This window comes from Malaya genurostris, chromosome 1 (genome assembly GCF_030247185.1).
Source record: "Malaya genurostris strain Urasoe2022 chromosome 1, Malgen_1.1, whole genome shotgun sequence".
NCBI lineage: Eukaryota > Metazoa > Arthropoda > Insecta > Diptera > Culicidae > Malaya > Malaya genurostris.
In genome coordinates, this window is record NC_080570.1 from 145,646,453 (window position 1) to 145,669,270 (window position 22,818).

The 22,818-nt window shown below is 39.2% G+C and overlaps 1 protein-coding gene across 3 annotated transcripts in view; it reads left to right on the plus strand.

Moving 5' to 3' along the window:
• Positions 1-22,818, plus strand: part of LOC131426084 (protein scalloped) — a 346,602-nt gene that overhangs the window by 176,500 nt on the left and 147,284 nt on the right. Inside the window, exon 1 of one of the 3 annotated variants that reach the window (XM_058588519.1) lies at positions 2,111-4,234. The exons of the other annotated variants lie outside the window; for them this stretch is intronic. Coding sequence (XP_058444502.1) covers positions 4,219-4,234 — 16 coding nt within the window. The 5' untranslated portion in view covers positions 2,111-4,218. Of the gene's footprint in view, positions 1-2,110; positions 4,235-22,818 lie in introns of those variants that run through there. 3 annotated transcript variants of the gene reach the window in all.

Here is a 22,818-nt window from a genome sequence, read left to right on the forward strand (position 1 = left end):
GTCTAAAAACAAAAGACCCTGATCTCAGGCCCTTGGATTCTCGACGATAATTCTGAAACTCAATTTTGATGCTAGATTATGAAAAACTGAGCTCTGAAACTGATTTTTTGGATTTGGATTCTTGAACTGCTACATTTTAGATCTGAATTCTAGTGCTGAATTAGAGCTCAGTTTTAGAATTCTGAACATGAGTTCTAAATCTGAATTCCGGATTGGAGTTTGGGAACTTAATCAAGAGTTTGAACTTCAATTTCAGTTCCCGAATTCTGTTTCACAATTAAGATCCAGGTCCAGAATGTAATTCCGAAACTCAATTCCAGGGTTCAGGCCTAAAAACAGGATCCTGATTTCCTGGTCGATTCAAGCCTTGGATTCTGAACGAAAATTTGAATTTTAAATCTAGTTTCTGGAATACAAAAAAATCTTTCCGGACCTGGATTCTTGTTTGAACATATGGAAAACTTTAATTACGAGTTAGTTGTGGTTATTACTGAAAATTCTACCATAAATTGCTGATCACATCTCCGATGGTATGGAGAAATAAAGATGTTGAAACTTTTAAATCAAACAAGAGATATTCACGTCAAAATCAAAATTTACCCCGTACAAGAATGGGTAAAAAACTAAATTTTGGTAGCAAATTCCAACTGAATTTTGACCTTAATTTTGGTTACAGAATGTAGTTTGGGAATTTAGTTTCCGCATTTAGTTCCAGAATACGGGTTCAAAAGTTAAAACTTAGACTCCAAAACTGAATCATAATTCTAGATTCTGGAGTTTGATTTTTGGAACAGGCTCCTTGACTAGATTTGGAATTGAATTTAGTGCCTTAATTTGAGTTCAGAATTCGTGTCCTGAATTTTCATTCTGGAACAAAAATGTAGAATTCCGAAACAAAATTCATGATATAAATTCTAGATTTTAGTTTTAGAATGTAGTTTTGGAATTTAGTTTCAGAATTTGGTTTAGAATATGGGTTCAAACGTTAAATCTTAGACTTTAAAACTGAATCCTAATTTTAGATTTTCGGAACTGGCTCCTTGACTAGATTTGGAACTAAATTTAGTGCCTTAGCTTGAGTGCAGAACTCGTGTCCAGAATTTTCATTCTGAAACATAAATGCAGAATTCCGAAACCTAATTCATGATATGAATTCTAGATTTTAGTTTTACAATGTAGTTTTGGAATTTAGTTTCAGAATTTGGTTTCAGAATACGGGTTCAAACGTTAAATCTTAGACTTTAAAACTGAATCCTGAAGATTTTGGAGTTAGATTTTTGGAACAGGCTCCATGACTAGATTTGGAACTAAATTTAGTGCCTTAGCTTGAGTGCAGAATTCGTGTCCAGAATTTTCATTCTGGAACAAAAATTCAGAATTCCAAAGCAGATCTAGATTTTGGAACAAAATTTTTGATCTGAATCAGAATTTTGAAACTGACTTCTGAACCTGAATTTAATTCCTGATTTCAGTTTCTGAGTTCATTACCCTTGTTCAGATTAAGCATGTTCTGGAACTGGGTTCAGTGTTTTATGTCAGGTTCGGAATTCAAATTCAGTATTCAGTTCTAAAATTAAATTTGGATCCGGAATTTTCGAAATTGAGTTCAGTTCCAGAACACTAGAACTAAATTAATGAACTGAATTCCTGATCTGAATTCCGAACCAGAATTTTGCAACTGAATTCGAATTTAAAATATCAAAACCATTGGGCAGCAATTTGGCAACCCTCCGGTCTTGTTCAACTCGCAGCTCCGCGGACTGGTCACCAGAAAAGCATACATCCTGTGTCACTAGTATCGCGCGCGCCGGGAAACCATTTCCCGTCTCACGAATCGGCAACTGGGGTGGAAAAACGGTCGAGTTTTCCACCGATCGGTTCGAGCTTTTCACAGCTTGATCCCCATTTAGTAGTACAACACACTGCCGTTCCGTCAATGATTTTTCTCGCATACAACCCAGTAGGCCTTGCACGTTTGTGCACGCGAGAGAGAGTGAACCTCTCGTGAGAGTCATTCGCAAAAGGTTCCACACACTCACACATACAAACACTTCCAAATCGGATTGGCAACAGCCGCGAGAGTAGACCCTCGGCCAGAGTTTACCTCACTTGCTCAATTTAGTGACGCTTTGTACGCTGTGTGGAGTAATCGTGTGTCGGTGTGTGTCCCCGCGCGTTCGCGACCAAAAATTCGTGCTGTATCCAGTATAGGCGGTTCAGATTCCGAGAATTTCAATGTTTCAATAGCACAGTAGCGGAGCAGTGAAAAAAAAACGTGGAACCGAATCGGCGATTGTCATCGGTTGCGTGCAAAGTGTGTTCATTTTTGTTTGCATCAACAATTGTGCAAGCAAACTGCCAGAAGACTGCCCGTGAAACACAGCCATAGTCAGCCGGGAAGTGTTCCCAGGGACACAGTGATTACGGCAGGAAGAAAGTGAAGCAGAACATTAAAACCCCGAAATCATCGCGTTCATTATGAAATTAGTTTGCAATAACACACAAAGTCAGGAGCTTAGCGACGACAGTAGAATCGTCGAGAATCGCCAATTTTAAATCAGAACAAAACAACGACGGCTGGTGCGGTGCGGTGCGTTAATTAAAAGGGGAATAAGTTTCTGTAAGGGGATTGATTACCTTTTCCCCCGCCCGGTAGTCTCCAACCAAAACGGGTTTACCCTCTGTTCCCCAATCGTACGGAGCTCTAAAAGTGACCGATTTCTTCTAGAAAGCGCTTCTGTGCAGTGCAAGAAGCACAGTTGCATCTGTGTCTGTTTGCAACAGCAGCTCATTAGAGTGGGTCGGTCGTCCTATTCGGTAGCCAGCCAGCCAGCCAGTGTGTCATGTTTGTGTTTATGACACCTGTGTGAGTTGCAGTAGGCCGCTTTTCGCATGCAACGGATTTCAAATAATCTAATAACGCAAACACACTTACATACCGTCTTCGCTGAGCCGAGCCGAGCCAGCAGCAACAAACAAGCGAAACAGGCGAAATCGTGTTGCGACAATCTTCGATCGTCGTCGTCGTTGTCGTTGTCGTTGTCGCTGAAGGCAAATAATCAGCGCACAGAAAGAACAAGAAGAAAAGTGATTCTACAAGTTTTTTTTTTATATGTCTCTCGACGTTATTTCTGGGCCTGCTACACCGAAACCAATTCCGACCAGTCGGCCATTCTCTTCTCAGTTTAGCAGCGAAACAAAGTGAAGGTGACGTGATTTTATAACTCTCGTGTTGTCGTCTCTCCGTTGTCCGTGTTCGTTCGTTCGTCGCGTAGGGTTCGAAATCGTGCACGGATCGTCGTCGACGAAAAAAAAAAAAAACCTGCTGGTGCCGTAGCGTGCGGGAAAACGAACGAACGAACGATCGAAGAGAAGGTGAGCACCGACGGGAGCGAGAGTATAAGGCGAGGCAGAAAGAGACGAAAAACACAGAACCACAACAATCCGCGCACACAGGCACGGGAAACCGATTTCGTTTGAGTGTTGCACAGAAGAGAAGGGTCAATAGAGGAAAGCAGCAACAACCAATATCAATAGTAATACCAATAATAATAATAATAATAACAACATCAGCAACACAGCGCTTTTATTTCAGTCAAACAAGTTTTCTACTTGCTCAAATAAGCATGAGAAAAACAGCGTGAAAAGGGCGAAACGAAGAAAACGAAAACTAATCGAATGATTTGAGCCTTAGCTCGAAGATATCGTAGTAGAACCAGTGTGTGTGTGTCCCAAGAAGAAGTGAGAGTTGAAAATTAAAAGCAAAAAAAAAAGAGTTTAACTAAAACAAATAGGGGGGCGGCCTGGGAGCCGGAAAAAAATCGGTCGGTTTTAGTGAAAAATCAAAGATCAAGAAGTGCGAGGTGCGTGTTGTGTCTGAGTGTGTGTTAGTGCTCTAGATGTGCGCAAAAGGCCAGTGGAAATAAATGTAGAAGAAGCAAACCAACAGCAGCAACAACAGAAAAAATAAGGTGAAAGATCTTGAAAACCGCGCGCGCGTTTTATATTTATATCTGTCGGGAAAGCAAAACGAGACAAGATCATCATCATCGAAATCATCCGTTGCCAGAGTCAGTAAAAACATCGGACGGGAGATTCCGTCAAAGTTTCGCCACTTCGCAATCTTCGATCCCAGAGATAATTTTCTGTTTATTTTTTTGTATCAAGTCAACTGCGAGAAACCAACAAACCAACATTAGCAGGCTTTGGAAGGAATAAATGTTAATTTTTGGAGGTTAGTATCACGTGAGTGGTTTTCGTTCTGCAGAATCAACGGAAGTCATTTTTCTGTTTGTTTGTTTGTTTAGATAGCGATAATAAGTAACCTGCTGAGGAGGCAGGCAGCCCGATAAGAAAACCACTGCATCCGGTGGCTGACGAATTGTGGTACTCGCATCGTTTGGAATCACCAGCGAAAGAAAACACAGATACCTGTCGGACAAGTAAATGGCCAAACATTAATCGAACTCGAAAAATTGTGTGTTTGAAAGTCAACAGATCTTTCGCACCTACCGAAACACGGTCCTCCTACGATGTTTCAACCGGTAGAAGCCTGACGTCATTCGTGTTTTCTTGTTGTTGTTTGGTCTACACAAGAATAATCTCCACCTTCTCGCAGACAGCAGACTGCCGATGATGATCCCTCGGAAATTCCCGGAATAGCTTTGAACTCGTGAATGAAATTTTTTTTTCGTCGAAAAACTACAGTTGAAAGGTTCGATCCGAAAGATTAGGGTAAACCTGATACCTGGAGCTACTTCTAGGAACCAGAACCTAATTTTTCCCCCTAGTCTAAGCCGTCGTCGTAGTCATCGGTGTGTGCTGTTGCATTAATTGCCCATGTTCAAGGTTCTGACGATTGGAAAAGGCACCCAAAATAGGAAAGGAAAAACAAAAAGAAGTTCGATTGATGACCCACAAAGGCAGTCAATCGGACAACCAGCCTGCAAACCAGTCAGTCCCCGGGTGGTCATGCACATTTCGTGCCAATTTGTTTCATCGTTTGAATTTCCCTCCGTAATTTGCTGGGCTTCACAACAACAACAACAACGTTGGTTGTGTGTGTTGTGTCCGATCGATTCCATGCCACTGACACTGACGACCGAAAAACCAAAACAAGACTCCGGTTTGTTTTCGGTCATTGGAGGAGCAGTAATCGGACCGATTTGCTGGTCGCGGTGTTGACGTTCTGTTTAAGTTGGCTCTTTTGTATCAACGGGATATAAAAAACTCAATTAGAGTATGTTTTAAGTCCAGAAACCTAAGTTTGAGTAAGCACAAAACAACTCTTTCCTAGAGTTGTTTCACTGTTTCTGACTAATCCGTTTTAAGCGTGTGTAATTGATCACGCACGTCATAAGATACTGGCTGACAGCTACGTAGAGCTGACTTTGAATCGTTTGATTCGTTCTTCGTCGATAAATCATCATTGTCGAGTTCATTGTTTTCAAATCGCCGTTCACCACTTCACGCTTATCACAAGTGCAATTCACGGGTTGAAAGATTAGATCCGTATTACGCTGAGCAGAGCTGATACAAACAGCAGCTATAAATTATTGTCTTGTAAAAGGTTTTCAATAAAACACATGCCAACTTATGAAATGGGAGAGCTCTTCTGGGCCTTGGATAGTCTTTTTTAGACGTATATCAAAGCAATTAAACATTTACCAAATTTCTAAAGGTTTGACATCACGATACTCTTCAATCAAAGAGATCATAAAAGTAAATAACGATAAAATTCGTGTTGTGGTAAATAATTTGAAACAAGCGAATGATATTGTCTCTTCGGAACATTTCATTAAAGAGTATAAAGTTTACATACCCTCCAAAGATGTCGAAATTGACGGTGTTGTTACCGAAGCGAGTCTTTCGGTAGATGATTTACTCAAGCATGGTGTTGGTCGTTTCAAGAACTCTATGCTTGAGGGTGTGAAAATACTGGAGTGCAAACAACTGTACTCAGTAGTTTATGAAGAGGGAAAAAAAGTTTATCGCCCATCAGACTCGTTTCGAGTGACATTTGCCGGATCTGCGTTGCCGTCCCATGTCTATGTCGATAAAATTCGCCTCCCTGTTCGGCTTTTTGTTCCAAATGTAATGAATTGTACGAACTGCAAAAAATTCGGCCACACAGCTACTTACTGTAGTAATAAACCAAAATGTATTAAGTGTGAAGGGCCTCATAAAGATAATGATTGCAACAAGGAAATTGAAAAATGTATTTATTGTGGGGAAAGTCCTCATGATGATATTTCAGTATGCACTGCATTTAAAGTGCACAAAGACAAAATTAAGCTTTCTTTAAAAGCACGGTCTAAGCGCACATATGCAGAAATGCTTAAAACGGTCATTGATGTCCCCCCTTTGGAAACCGAAAACGGGTTTTCAAATCTAGAGGAAACAGAGGACTCTGACTCTGACGAAAATAGTGAAGGTAATTCGTTTATCACTACCCAAGGGTCAGTTAAGAGAAAGAAGTCTTCTTCCAAATTACCAAAAAAGACACCTAAAGTTTCATCTTCAAAAAAAGATCCCCGTGTTAAACAAAAAAAGTCAAAACCAAAGACTGTGCCTCCTGGTTTGTCAAATTCACAAACCAATCCAGGATCTAGCACAGAAAAAGGTAATAATCCTGTGGGCTCCATTTCACAGCCACCAACAGGATTACTGAAGTTTTCGGAAATTGTTGAATGGATTTTCTCAGCATTCAATATATCTGAACCCTTAAAGACCCTCATAATGGCATTCCTTCCAATAGCTAGAAATTTTTTGAAGCAGTTATCAGCTCAATGGCCAATTGTCTCAGGTTTTGTATCTTTTGATGGATAATTTATCACCCGCCGCAAATGATACAATCACTGTCCTGCAGTGGAATTGTCGAAGCATCATGCCAAAACTTGATTCATTTAAAATTTTATTGCATAGTCATAAATGTGATGTATTTGCTTTATGCGAAACATGGCTTACTTCGAACATAGCTTTTAATTTTAATGATTTTAACATTATACGTCTCGATAGAGACTCTCCGTATGGTGGAGTGCTTTTGGGAATTAAGAAATGCTATTCCTTTTATAGATTAAACATCCCTTCAACTTCTAGTATAGAAGTTGTTGCTTGCCAAATAAACATTAAAGGCAAAGATATTTGCATAGCTTCGGTTTATATTCCTCCAAAAGCACAAGTTGGACAGCAACAGCTTAATGAAATGGTTGAAGCCCTTCCTGCACCACGATTGATTCTGGGGGATTTAAATTCGCACGGTATTATGTGGGGTTCCGTTTACAATGATAGCAGATCATCTTTAATACAAAACATTTGTGACAATTTTAGCATGACGGTATTAAATATGGGTAGCATGACACGGATCCCAAGACCTCCTGCACGCCCAAGTGCATTAGATCTATCTCTTTGCTCAACATCAATTCGACTAGATTGCACCTGGAAAATATTGCCTGATTTACACGGTAGCGATCATTTACCAATCATCATCTCAATTACCTGTAACAAATGTATTGCTAATTCAGCTAGTATTCCATATGATTTGACAAAAAATATCGACTGGATAAAATACCAAAGTAGAATCTCTAGTATTTTGAATTCAATGGAAGAGCTCCCTCCACTTGAAGAATATGACTTCCTCGTTTGTTCGATTCTGGAGGCCGCAGAACAATCCCAAACTAAACGCTTTCCTGGGTCAATGACTAACAGAAGGCCTCCCAACCCCTGGTGGGACAAAGAGTGCTCTGAGGCTAAACTCGCAAAACAAAATGCTTGCAAGACGTTTCTAAAACGGGGAGGAGGAACTCCTCAGAATTTTGAAAAACTTATGGTTTTAGAAACCAAGTACAAGAGCATACTTCGAGCCAAAAAATGTAGCTATTGGAGACATTTTGTCGAAGGTTTGTCAAGAGAAACCTCAATGAGCACTCTTTGGAATACGGCCAGACGAATGAGGAATCGTAACGTGGGCAATGAGAGTGATGAATACTCGAACCGATAGATATTTGACTTTGCTAGGAAAGTTTGCCCAGATTCTGTTCCTACGCAAAGCATTATACGGGAATCTCCTCCAAATAATGGTTTTATTAATAACCCATTTTCAATGATGGAATTTTCTATAGCACTCTTGTCTTGTAACAATAACGCCCCTGGGTTGGACAGAATTAAATTCAACTTGGTGAAGAATCTGCCCGACCTCGCAAAAAGACGTTTGTTGGAATTGTTCAACAAGTTTCTTGAGCAAAATATTGTTCCGCCTGACTGGAGACAAGTGAAAGTTATCGCCATTCAAAAGCCGGGGAAACCAGCTTCCAATCACAACTCATATAGACCCATTGCGATGTTGTCCTGCATCAGAAAATTGTTCGAAAAAATTATTCTACGACGTCTCGACACTTGGGTCGAGACGAACGGTTTGTTGTCAGATACTCAGTTTGGCTTCCGTAGAAATAAAGGGACGAATGATTGCCTTGCATTACTTTCGTCTGACATCCAAATTGCCTTCGCTCAAAAGCAACAAATGGCATCTGTATTTTTAGACATTAAAGGAGCATTTGATTCAGTTTCCATTGATGTTCTTTCAGACAAGCTTCACCAACATGGACTCCCAGCGGTTATAAATAATTATTTGCACAACCTTTTGTCAGAGAAACGCATGCATTTTTCACATGGCGATTTGGCAACACTCAGAAATAGTTACATGGGTCTCCCGCAAGGCTCATGCCTCAGTCCGCTCCTCTATAATTTTTACGTAAATGACATTGACAGCTGTCTAGTAACCCCATGTACACTAAGACAATTGGCAGATGATGGCGTGGTTTCAGTTACTGGACCCAAAGCTATTGATCTGCATAAACCATTGCAAGATACCTTAGATAACTTGTCCGATTGGGCTGTTCATCTTGGTATCGAATTCTCTGCGGAGAAAACAGAGTTAGTCGTCTTTTCAAGAAAGCATGATCCCGCGCAGCTTCAGCTCCATATGATGGGAAGAATGATCCAACAGGTTTTAACTTTTAAATACCTCGGGGTGTGGTTCGATTCCAAATGCACGTGGGGAGGACACATTAGGTATCTGATAACGAAATGCCAACAAAGAGTAAATTTTCTTCGAACAATAACAGGATCTTGGTGGGGTGCTCATCCGCAAGATCTAATAAAATTGTATCAAACAACGATACTTTCAGTGATGGAATATGGATGCGTTTGTTTTCGTTCCGCTGCAAACTCTCATTTTATCAAACTTGAGCGAATTCAATATCGTTGTTTGCGAATTGCTTTAGGGTGCATGCATTCGACACATACAATGAGTCTTGAAGTTCTGGCGGGAGTTCTTCCATTGAAAGATCGTTTTTGGGAGCTTTCATCGCGACTGCTAATAAGATGTGAGGTACTGAATCCCCTGGTTATTAATAACTTCGAAAGGCTAGTTGAGCTTCAATCTCAAACAAGATTCATGACAGTATATTTTAACCATATGTCACAGGAAATCAACCCTTCAAGATATATTCCTATCCGTGTCAGCCTCCTAAATGTCCCTGACTCAACTTTATTTTTCGATACATCCATGCAGCGTGAAGTGCGTGGAATCCCGGATCATCTACGCTCGAAGGAAATCCCAAAAATATTTACAAGTAAGTTCAGGCATATTGACTCTGAGAAAATGTTTTACACGGACGGATCGCGAATTGAAGAAGCGACAGGGTTTGGTATGTTCAACAATAATGTTTCGGCCTCATTCAAGCTTCAAGAACCTGCATCTGTTTATATAGCAGAGTTAGCAGCAGTTCATTATAGCTTGAATGTAATCGTCACATTATCTCCAAACCATTATTTCCTCTTCACAGATAGTCTGAGTGCAATCGAAGCCATTCGCTCAAACGCTGCTGGCAAAAATGAACCGTTTTTCTTGGGTAAAATAAAACAGTGTCTGAACGACATATTGAATAATAATTATCTAATCACTATAGTCTGGGTCCCGGCTCATTGCTCCATTCCAGGCAATGAAAGAGCCGATAATTTAGCCAAACGTGGTGCTATTGAGGGTGAAATTTATGAGCGACCGATTGCTTTCAACGAATTCTATAGCTCGTCTCGCCAAAGAACACTTGCCAGCTGGCAAGCATCTTGGGATAGAGATGATCTGGGTCGGTGGATGCACTCAATTATTCCGAAAATATCGACAAAGGCATGGTTCAGGGGACTGGATGTGAGTAGGGATTTCATTCGTGTGATGTCCAGACTCATGTCCAATCACTACACGTTAGATGCACATCTCCTTCGAATTGGACTTTCCGAGACTAATCATTGTTCTTGCGGAGAAGGTTATCGGGATATTGATCATGTCGTTTGGACATGTGTGGAGTATCGTGATGTCAGATCTCAACTAATAAATTCTTTGCGTACCCAAGGTAGACTATCCAATATCCCAGTTCGAGACATTCTTGCTTGTCGTGACCTTTCATACATGAAACTAATTTATCATTTCATAAAGAAAATTGGAGTTTCAATTTATTAAAGGCCCCTTTTAAGACTTAGTTCTGATCCCAGCTGCGTCCATGAGTTCAACCAATAACTAAATTAGAATAAAAATTATGTAATGATACAAACAAACTCGAAACAATTTATGAAATTATCAACAAAATGTCTGAAAATAACAGCTTATTTTATAATTCATAGAAGTTAATCGTTTGGTTCAAATAATATTTCCAAGTAGATTTCATAATTAATGATGAGTTACCTAAGATGATATTTAAGCTATAAGAGAATATGTTTTAATAAATTCAAAACGTTGTGACTATGTTAGAATTAAATTAGGATAAGAATATTATGTAAAAGTGATGCTACGGCGAAGAAAAACTTATGTAAACTGCCTTAAGAAATAAACGTATTTATGGAAAAAAAAAAAACTAATGAAATGGCCCATTTCTTTTTTATTTGGTGGATAATTTTTTGGCATATAACATTTGAATATGATTTCGGGCGTTTTCCACCACAAGTGTTTTTTACAAAAGTCATTCTGAAAGTCAAATTTCTCACTAAACTTTTGAGGACGTATTTCAGCAATAACACGTAGCCTTCCCAGCTGACCGTAGTGCCTTTGGACGCTTCGAGTGTTGTTCACCAGCTGCAGTCCTCTCAGATGATGATCGTTTTGATGCTGGAGTGAAGTGATGGATCCATGTTTCGTCCACTGTCACATACCGACGTAAAAAAATCCTGTTTATTGCTACTGAACAGTGCCAAAACGACACCTCTGAATCGTTGATGCGTTGTTGTGTTTGTTCGATTGTGACCCCATTGAGACTTTTATCGCCGTGAGAAAAGTAGAAAGCTCAATCCGGAATGCTTTGAAGTCGAAAATCATCACCGTCACTGGTGGCATAGATTGATGTTTCTTCCCAGAACGACATGCGTCCATTTTGGGAATTTTCGAAGAATTTTCTTCTATGTCGCTACAATCGGATTCAGGAAGAATCTCGTAAATATTGTTAGACGGCATAGAATCAACGGAAGGGAAATCCGTCCGTTGTCTTTTATTTTTACATTCAGATTCTATAAGATCGTGAATGTTATTAGAAAAATGTTGAATAACGGATTGTGATTTATTCCGTATTGATTATTATTTTTAGCCTTAGGCTTGTTACCTTTCCGGTTGGACGCAGGTATTTTTGAAATGAATGAAATTTTAAATTAAATTAACAAGACTAAATTAGTCTTCGATTAGACTCCTAGTTTAGAAAAGGCTTGATAAAGACTGATTTTGTGGTAGTCTTAATAAAGACTGATTAGTTCGAAGAATAGTTCCTTGAATAGCTAGCCTTAAAAAAGGCTGATTAATTTCTTAGTCACTCTAATATCACTCTTTGTATAGCCTTGAGAAAGGCTGACTAACTGTTAGTCTTTAAAAAGACTGTTAGTGATTCAGGTAGCCTTGAAAAAGACTGAAGCCTTCAATCAATGAAATTCTAGGTAGCCAGAAAAAATTTTCAGGAGCCAAGAGCTATACGCGTGCGGTGCGAACGACTGTTCAACACCGACTAATTTATTCAAGATGATTTGCCAAACAGTACTGAGTAGGGACGTCACTTTACACTGTCAAAACAATTTTCAGACAATAGAGTAATTCCTATTGAGAAAACGAACCTCTTAAAAAACCACCCGTTATTTGAACGAAAAAATTGAAATGCACTAACCTGCGCTGAAAAAAACGGGTGGGTAATGTCACAGACATAGCCGGAGGACGTGAGCGCGAATAAAACCTGACATGCTTCTAAACTCTTTCAGATATTGATAATCGAAACCTATATTCTGGATCAGCTACTGAAACTAAATTCGAATTCAGATCAAGAATTCAGCTAATGAGTTTAGTTTTAGAATTCCGGAGCTGAACTTCCAATTCAATTATAGAACTGAATTGTAAACTTGAATTACGAACCTGAATTAAGGAACTGAATTCAGTTCCTGAATCTAGTTCCTGAATCCAAATTCCGAATTAAATTCCAGCATGCAGGCTCTGAATTCTGGAAATGAATTCTGAAACTGAATTCAGGTTCGGAGTTCAGATCCAAAATTCATGTTCCAAAATCCAGTTCTGAAACTCAAATTCTTTGAATTTTATTCTAGAATTCTGAATCCTGAATCAGAACTCTTGATTCGAATTCCTAACTCAAATTAGGGCACTAAATTCAGTTCTAAAACTTTGTCAAGAAACCAGTTCCAGAAAATCAAGGCCCAGAATTAGGACTCAGTTCCAGAGTTTTAACACATGAACTGATAAGTCACAGACCTAGCAAAGAGAATACGATTTTTTCAATTCAAAACTAACTCTATTCATCAACGCAATATCCATCAAGAGCAACGCAATCATTCCAACACCGCTTTAACGTTTCAATACTTTTTTTCTCAGAACGATTAGTCTTTTGCCTCAGTTTCAACGATAAACTCTTCATTTGTGCGAAATTTCGTACCGGCGAGCATTTTTTTTTCAGATCTGAGAGCAGCCAGTAGACGCTGGGAGCCAAATCTGACGAATACGGTGAATGTGGAAACAATTCGAAGTTCAATTCTCGTAGCTCAGAATCATCTACACGTTCTCGTTTTTGTTCAGCATTGAACAAACGCGACACCGTTTCATCGAGCAATCTCGTCTCAATGCAATGTGTGCATCAAATGGATTCAAACATTTCGGAAATCTTATCAATAATACAGATTGCAAACAATCGTATCCAATCCTTCAGTCTTCTAAATCTGCCAATTATAACCTTCAAATATTAGTAAGACATATCGAACATCGGTATATAATTCTTGGGGCAATCTACCTATTTTAAGAAAAAAAATTATGAAGAAAGATTATTTATAACTAAACCAGTTGTCTTACTTATAAGAAATATTCTGTACTATCTTGAGCAGCTAACTTTGAGATGAAATAAGATGAGATAATAAATAGCTTTGGAGCGGTATAAAATATACTTCTTCAAAACGACGGCGAATCAAACAAACAAATTAAACAAAGCACGCTGTGTGCTTCGTTCGCAAAGGCGGTGGTATTTTCTTCTTCCGTACCAGCACGTGTACCGGCTTTGCATCGTCATTTTGTAAGACGGTTTGAAAATTTTAACACTCATCATCGCCATATAATTTCGGAACCAAAAGTCCGATCTGGATGAAATTGCACAGTATTATTCAAGACAATGAGTGTTTTAATCTGAATCGAAATTTGCAAAAATCGGCTTAACCGTTGCTGAGAAATCAAAATGAGTTCCGTTTTTTTTTGGAGCTTTTCTTCATTATTATCGGTGCTTTTGGAACCGAAAACCGAGGACTAGTAGTTCCAAAGTAGGTTTGTATGTCCATCGAATAACGAGATCCGTGAACAAGATGAATTTACTAATAAGTTTCATGAAAATTTGCACCTCGTTTCACCAGCACCTGTAAAAAAATCATCAATGAAATCTAAAACCGGAACTGGTAGTCGGATCGAGATTCTGAGAACTTTCGAAGGAATTTCAAGACCTTTAATTGGCATCTCAGATTGTGAAAATCGGTTTAGGAATTTACGACCAAATTGAGTACGCATTTTCTTATAAATTTGCACATATTACATAGTAATTCCGGAACCGGTAGTCGAATAAAGATGAATTCCTATAGCAAGTTATGGGACCATAAGACCTTCCATTTGTATTTGAGTGCAATCGATTTTCTCGGAGATGGCTGGACTGATTTTCACATACTTAGATTCAAATGAAAGGTTTCTTGTGCACTTATGTTGCTATTGAATTTTACCCGAATCGAACTTCCGGTTCGGGAGTAATGGGGTTGAATGTGCAAAAAATCATGAAGAAAAACACTCGATTTTATTTTCTCAGAGATCGCCTAAAAGATTTTTTCAACTTAGATTTAAATTAATGGCCTGCTGTTTGATTCTATCTGGATCCGACTTCCGGTTCCGGAGTTACGGGGTAAAATGGACAAAATGAACTAAAAAAATGCACTCGATTTTTTAAGAGACCGCTCATCCAATTTTCACAAGCTTAATTTCAAATGAAAGGCTTACAAGATATACCAGATCTGTATTCCGAACCTGAATTTTGCAACTGAATTCTGAGCCTGTCCCATATTTTGAATTTAGTTCTTTAATTCAGTCCTGGCCTAGAATTGTAGAGTAAACAATTAAATGATGGCAAAAAAAGACTCACCAGTTGTAAACATTGTATAAATTTCGCAAATCGGTTCTTTTTGAAACCGTTTAACTATTCACAAAGGTTTCCTCTTCTGAGTATCGTATTCTATAGACAAAAAAAACTGTATTTGTTCCGTGTTTTTGATTGTATGGTAGAATATGTTCATCGTCGATAAATCGTACTTTAGTATAGATGTACCGTTACAAATCTGGAAGCGATGCAGTACTCCGAAGTGTGGAAGCAGCTTGTAAGTTCATTCAGTTATATCTGTGACATTCTCCATCCGCCTGTTTCGTCAACATATGAGGGCGTTTTTGTTTGATTTTTGCATCCAATTAACGAAACAACCCTTCTACGTAGAGCGTTCGCTATTGATTGTTTTCGCTTTCTTAAGATAGTCGATAGAGATTATTCCAGGTGCATCCCAAAATACTTCCCAGTTGACTGTTGGCCTTTGACGCTTCGGATTTGGTTCACCTGCTGCAGTCCACTCAAGTGATGATGGTTTTAATGCCAGAATTTTAATGAAGTGATGGATCCATGTTTCATCCATTGTCACATATCGAAGCCAAAAATCTGATTCACTACTTGTGAACATGACCGGAAACGGCTCTGAATCAGCAACACGTTGTTGTTTTTGGTCGACTGAGTAAAAGTGGCACCCATTTTGAAAAGAGCTTTCTCATGGGATAATTTTGAACACACTGCCTTCTGATTTACGATTGAATATAATCAATTTGTGGAACTTAAGTTCTAGAGTTTCAAAAGTTGAAACTAAGACTCTGGAACTGAATCCTAAGTCTAGATTCTGGTACTATAGTTTTTGAACTGGTTTCTTGACTAGATTTTGGAACTGAATTGACTTAATTTATGTTTGGAATTCGTAACCAGAATTGTGATACAGGAGCAATTTCGGAAAAAAAATCAGAATTCTAGAACAAATTTCATATCTGGATTCTGGAACATAATTTTAGATCTAAGCTACGAACCAGAATTTTGGAACTGATTTCTGGGCCAGAATTGAGTTCCTGAATTCAGAATTTGATTCCTAAATTCAGGTTCCTGAGTCCGGGTTATGGAACGAGATTTTGGAACTGAATTGAATTCTTTGATTCAGATACGGAATTCAAGTTCAGTATTCAGCTCTTGAATACAATTCGGAACCTGGATTCTGAATATTAGTTCAGTTCCAGAATTGTAGAACTACACTTATGAACTGAGTTCGTGACCTGCATTCCGAATCTGAATTTTGCAACTGAATCCGGAACGAATTCCAGGTTCCGAATTTACATCCCTAATTTAGTTCCGGTTCTGATGTAAACAAATAAATTGTGGCAAAAAATACTCAATATCAGAGAAATTTCCCAAGGAACTATACGAAGTTTTCCTTAACTGAGTATGTAAATCTACAAAAATATTAGGTGTACAACTTTGCTTCCGCCGTTTTTTTTCCAAATTTTGAAGCTTTATTGCGAAAAAGTGCTTACAGATGTATTATTCAAAGTATTGTCCGTCGCTGGCAACAACTTTCTCCCATCTTTCCGGAAATTTTCGGATCCCGGCTCGAAAAAATGAGTCCTTTTTTGACGCTATCCATGAAGCAATCCATTTTTCCTACTCTTCGAAGGATTGAAAATGTTGATCTGCCAGGCCGTGTGCCATCGAACGGAATAGGTGGAAGTCAGAAGGGGTGACATCTGGGGAATACGGCGGGTGGGGCAAGACTTTCCATTTCAACGTTTCCAGGTACTTTTTGACCACTTTTGCGACGTGAGGCCGAGCATTGTCGTGTTGGAGTGGCCGCTTTTCTTTTAGCGCGCGACTAGGGCACATCAGTTGCGTTCGGTAGCGATCTCCTGTGATGGTTTCATCCGGTTTTAAGAGCTCGTAGTAAATTGTTATTCATATTTGAAGGTTTTTTCTCTTCCACCATCATGTTTGTCTTCGACTTCGAAATCACCATTTTTAAAACGTTGAAACCACTCCCGATACGTTCTTTTACTCAGAGCAGCATCACCGTAAGTTTCTGAAAGCATTCGATGCGCTTTAGTTGCATTTTTTTTCGAATTGTAACAGAAAAGTAAAATTTCCCGCAAATGGCGAGAATTGGGCATATAAACAGACATTTTCGAGCGTGAATAATACGAAAACAAGAACAACTGTCACTGAAACGGCGATGACAGTTCGCTAGGCACTGTACACACTCGCTTTAAAGGCATTATCATCTATGTATTTTAACCAGCCTCAGCCGATACAGCAACCTATCAGAAAACGGCGGAAGCAAAGTTGTACACCTGATATGAAAAAAGACAAATTTCGTGTCCTGATAAAACATTGTTTAGTGAAACTTAATTATTTGCGGTACGGATTGGTTCACCATCCCCCGTATTCTTCAGATCTGGCCCCCAGCGACTATTAGTTTCTCCAGGGAAAGAATTTTTTTCAGTTAATACTAACCTTTAAAAGACAGCTGTTAAAATTTCGTGATTTTTTTTAAATAGTTTGTGAGTTATTGTGCTAAGAGTGACGCTACTTTTGTTATTTTCAGAACAATGGATCAAAAACAATTGCGTGTTTTAATGTTACACTGCTTCTTGATGGGAAAAAATACCGTTCAAGCGAAGCAAGTGAAGCTTGAAAAGTGTTATGGAGACTCCGCTTCATCAAAAACAACAATGAAACGTTGGTTTGCTGATTTTAAACATGGTCGTACAGACACCGATGATGCAGAACGCAGTCCAAATGAAGCGGTAACACCAGAGAACATAAAAAAACCCACAAAATAGTTTTCAATCATCGAAAAGTGAAGTTGCGTGAATTAGCTGACATCGTAAAGATATAAAAACAACGTGTTTGTTCTATATTGCATGAGCATTTGCCTATGAGAAAGCTCTGTTCAAAGTGGGTGACCAAAAAACGAGAACGCGTTGATGATTCTGAGCAGTGTTTGGCCATGTTTCAACGTAACAAACCGGAATTTTCGCATCGATATGTGACAATGGATGAAACATGGATTCATCATTTCACTCCGGAATCAAAACGATCGTCATCCGGGTGGACAGCAACCGGTGAACCTCGTCCAAAACTGGAAAGGTTATGGCCTCGGTATTCTTGGATGTGCGTGGTGTAATATTTATCGACTATCTTGAGAAAGGAAATACCAGTAACAGTGAATATTATATTGAAGCGTCTGAAGGCTGAAAAAGCAAATTTGTTTCATCAAGACAACGCACAGTGTCACAAGTCATCCAAAACAATGGCAAAATTACATGGATTGAACTTCAAATTGCTCTCACATCCACCGTATTCACCAGATTTGGCTCCCAGCGACTACTGGCTGTTCGCAGACCTGAAAAAAATGCTCGTCGGTAAGAAATTTCGCACGAATGAAAAGGTTATCGCTGAAACTGAGGCCTATTTGAGGTAAAAGATAAATCGTTCTACAAAAGATCGGCTGAAAAGTTCGTATCGTTTCTATGAGAGGGCGCCACTAGAATTAAATCCATAACATTTTCAGTTAGTACCAACCTTCAAAAGATACGTGTATAAATTTGACAGCTGTCTGATTATTAGTTTGTGAGATATTGCATTTTGAGTGAAGCTACTTTTGTTATTGTGAAAAAAATGGAAAAAAGGACTTTCGTGTGTTGATGAAACACTACTTTTTGATGAAAAAAAGTGCCGCCGATACCAAAAAATGGCTTGATGAGTGTTATCCAGATTCTGCACCGGGCGAAGCAACAATTCGTAAATTTCGTACTGGTCATATGAGCACCGAAGACGATGAACGCAGTGGACGTCCAAAAGAGGCTGTTACCGATGAAAACGTGAAAAAAATCCACAAAATGACTTTCAATGACCGCAAAGTGAAGTTGATCGAGATAGCTGACACCTTAAAGATATCAAAGGAACGTGTTGGACATATTATTCACGAATATTTGGATATGAGAAAGCTTTGTGCAAAATGGGTGCCGCGTGAGCTCACAAACGACCAAAAACAACAACGAATTGACGATTCTGAGCAGTGTTTGGAGCTGTTATATCGAAATAAAACCGATTTTTTTCGTAGATATATAACAATGGACGAAACATGGCTCCATCACTTCACTCCGGAGTCCAATCGACAGTCAGCTGAGTGGACTGCACGCGATGAACCGAAACCAAAGCGTGGAAATACTCAACAATCGGCTGGTAAGGTTATGGCGTCTGTATTTTGGGATTCGCATGGTATAATTTTCATCGACTACCTTGAAAAGGGAAAAACCATCAACAGTGACTATTATATAGCGTTATTAGAGCGTTTGAAGGACGCCTCATTTGAAGAAGAAAAAAGTTTTGTTTCATCAAGACAATGCACCGTGTCACAAGTCGATGAAAACCATGCTGAAATTGAACGAATTGGGCTTCGAATTGCTCCCTCATCCACCGTATTCTCCAGATTTGGCCCCCAGTGACTTTTTCTTGTTCTCAGACCTCAAGAGAATGCTCGCTGGTAAAAAATTTAGAAGCAATGAAGAGGTAATCGCTGAAACTGAGGCCTATTTTGAGACAAAGGACAAATCGTACTACAAAAATGGTATCGAAAAGTTGAAAGATCGCTATACTCGCTGTATCGCCTCTGATGGCAATTATGTTGAATAATAAAAACGAATTTTGGCAACAAAATGTGTGTTTCTATTAAACGATACGAACTTTTCAGCCGAACTGTTATTGAAATGCTCTTGATGGAGATTACGTTAATGAATAAAGTTAATTTTGAACAAAAAAAAATCGTGTTCTCCTAATTAGGCCTGGGACTTTTCAGCCCATGTGTTACGATTGATTCTTTATCAGAGAGTGATAAATAAAAAACCCGGTGAGCGACACTCCAGTGCTCCATGATGGAAAACTATTAGTCGAAAACAAAACGTTCATTTTTCTACTTCCGATACCTTATTCCAGTGTAACCGAAGAACATAATGTATCTTACGTTGGAAAACTAAACCAAAGTCTTTTCAGTATCAACATTAAAAGCATATCTTAACAGAAAAATTGAAAGTAAACCGGACGATAGAACAACTTCGCAACGAAGAAGTCCTTGGACCGACTCTGTGATTTATGGCGCCTCCTGATCATGGAAAGATACCCGCTCGAGAACTCACTTGCCTCTGCCGTAGAACCGTCGTTCGAAACCTGATCCCTACCCAGGATGTATGGGATGATGGGAAAGTTACGCTTAAGCTCGAGAAACCAAACAAAAAACACACGATCCGCTCTTGATTAGCTCCCCGCACAGCGTCTTGATTTCGAATCTCTCTTCGAATTTGAATTTCTAATGAGCTGCTAAGTTTGGGAACGATCAACGGACGAAAGCCGAACGCATCTGTTGGCATTTGGTTGGCGCATATCTCTATAAGTGTGTGTGTGTGAATGAGTTAGTGTAAATGACACTGGAATAGTGTCTGACGAAGCTCACGCACGCGTTAGAAAAGGAGAGAGAGAGAGAGAGAGAGAGAGAGAACGGATCAGTTCGAAAACAAACTCCTCTTCTGAAGGTTAAACTGTAACTTAGTCGTCGTCTGGTACCGGAACTCATTAGAAAATCGATTTTTCAACTTCTAAAAATAAACACATTCAACACATTAATTGGTTTTTCCCGCACTCGTTTAGGAAGAATTAACGACAGCGAGAGGCACGGCCGCTTGACGTCTCGCTCTGACGGTTTGACGATTCAACGGTGCTCAGAAGTATCGGAATCAGAAGTAATCGGAATCCTGAATCCGCAAATCTAGAAAGCGGCATGACCTACAACCGCGTCCGCACCGCGTCGATACGTAATCCTGAGGCTGACGGAGGCCGATGACGATAATTACATCCATCCAGTCTCGGCGAAGTGCTCGGCGATGATTCACCGAAGCCGAGCTCCAACAAATGAATGGAAAAACTGGTTGCGCGAGTGTAACCAATTATTGGAGAAGCGAGGTGTCTCTCCGTGTAGGTTTCTGCTTTTGAGTGTGTCGGTTTGTCTGTCGGTTTGTCGGTCTGTCTGTTTGTTTGGTCGTTCGATTCAAAAAAACACACTCGGACCGGAGCGGAGAAAAAGAAAGGGTTTCTCGGAGGAGGCTACGAGTGGCTCGAAAACCAGTCTTCCAGCGAGGCCGGAGTCGATCCCAAGCTAACCTAAAAAAACAACAAATCTACCGACTGTTTGGCAGCAGTGGTGGAGGATGCGAAATGAGTCAGTAGTAGATGGAGATGGGGGCGAAAGGAGCACACAAGCGAATGATTAAGAGAAACGCTCTGTTTTTTTTTTTTCTGGTTTGGGCTCCTGACAGTACCATTCGTAGGAGACTTCGAGGATCGGGTCGAGGCGTACTTTTTATTGATGTTAATTTGTTAGGTTTTGAGTCATTTTTTCCCTCCGATTCTCAATCGTTTAGTTAGCGGTACCGACGACGAAAGACAGTCCGGACGTGTAGGACGGGATCCGTTTTGTTTTCTGTGCGCGGGTGGTGACTTGGAGTAATGATAGAAATAGATATTACCCCTCTCGAGCAATCCTACGCGAAGGCGAATTTTGATGTACGAGCGTCACCAGGCGAAGTAGTTGCGACACACCAGAGTCGAAGGAGTGAGATGAAATGAAAGAAGAAAAAAAACACCATCGGTAATTGGCAGCGAAGAATATGCGGAGGACTGCCTGTTCGCTCGAGTCAGTTCTCTGTCAATTAAATTTGCTGTTTTCCGACTAAATTGAGTGAATGAATCATCATTATGTCTCTCGAAGGCACTTAAGTAGTTTTTGTGTAGTACATGTTGGATGGAAGTTTTCCGAATGTCATCAACGCCTTCCGCAACTCGGTCAGTCATCAGCGCCACAATTTTTGTTCGAAAACTTTTCGAAAAACTGTTCAAAGAAAACTACTCAGATGACTCAGAAAATAACTACTTGAAAAAATTGAGAAAAAATGCTCAACATAACCCTGGTTGAATAAAACGGCTTCGAACCAAACTGCTTGAAAAGATTGTTCGGAATAAACTGCTCGAAAAAACCCGGAAACTGCTCGAAAAATCAGCTCGACTCGAATTGAACTACTGGAAAACAGCTCGGAAAATATTTGCTCGAGAAAAGCACTCGAAAAAAAATTGCTCGACTAAGACTGCTCGAAAAAAAAAGGCCCGAAGAAACCTGCTAGAATACAACTGTTTGAATGAAAGTGCTTGAAAAACTGCTCAAATAAAATAGGTTATAATAGTACTTCAAAAAAGTACACAAAATAATTGCTCGAAACATTTTCGAAAAAAAACGCCCGTATTAACCTGTTGTAAAAATCTTATAAAAAAACGGTCGTGAATCTTTTCTAAAAAAATTAAAAAATTCTTTCAAAAAAAGCTAAAAAAACCACTCGGAAAACCTGCACGACGAATACTGTTCGAATCAGCTCGACAAAAACTACTCGAATCGAACTACTGGAAAATTACTCGAAAAAAGATAACTGCTCGAAAATCCTGCCAACGAATACCGAATAGCTGCTCAAAATTAAACTGGTTGACAAAAACTGACCGAAATAAATATGCTCAAAAAAAAAAGGATAAACCTGCTCGAAAAAATACCCAAAACAAAACTGTTCAAAACGAAACCGTTCGAACAAACACTGTTTGAAAATGCCGCTCTAAAATCTTGAACAAAACCGCTTAGAATTTGTGGAAGTTTTCCTAATGTCATCAACAACGCCTTCGGAAACTCGGTCAGTCATAGCGCCACAATTTTTGTTCGGAAACTTTTCGAAAAACTGCTGGAATAAAACTACTCAAATGACAGGGTTTGAAAAAAAAACTGCTCGAAAAAACTTGACCGAATAAACCTGCTAGAATAAAACTACTTGAATGCAACTGCTTGAAATAATTGCTCAAATAAAGCTAAAAATATTTTTCTTGAAAAAATTTCCAGAAGTACTCAAAATAATTGCGCGAAACATTTTCGAAAAAAACTGCTCGCATCAAAATGTTGTAAAAAATTAATAAAAAATACCACTTGTGAATCTTTTCTAGAAAAAATTAAAAAAATACTGTCGGAAAATGCTAAAAAATTACTCGGAAAACTACATGACAAATACTGTTCGAAAAGACTACTCGAAAATAACAGCCTGAAAAAATT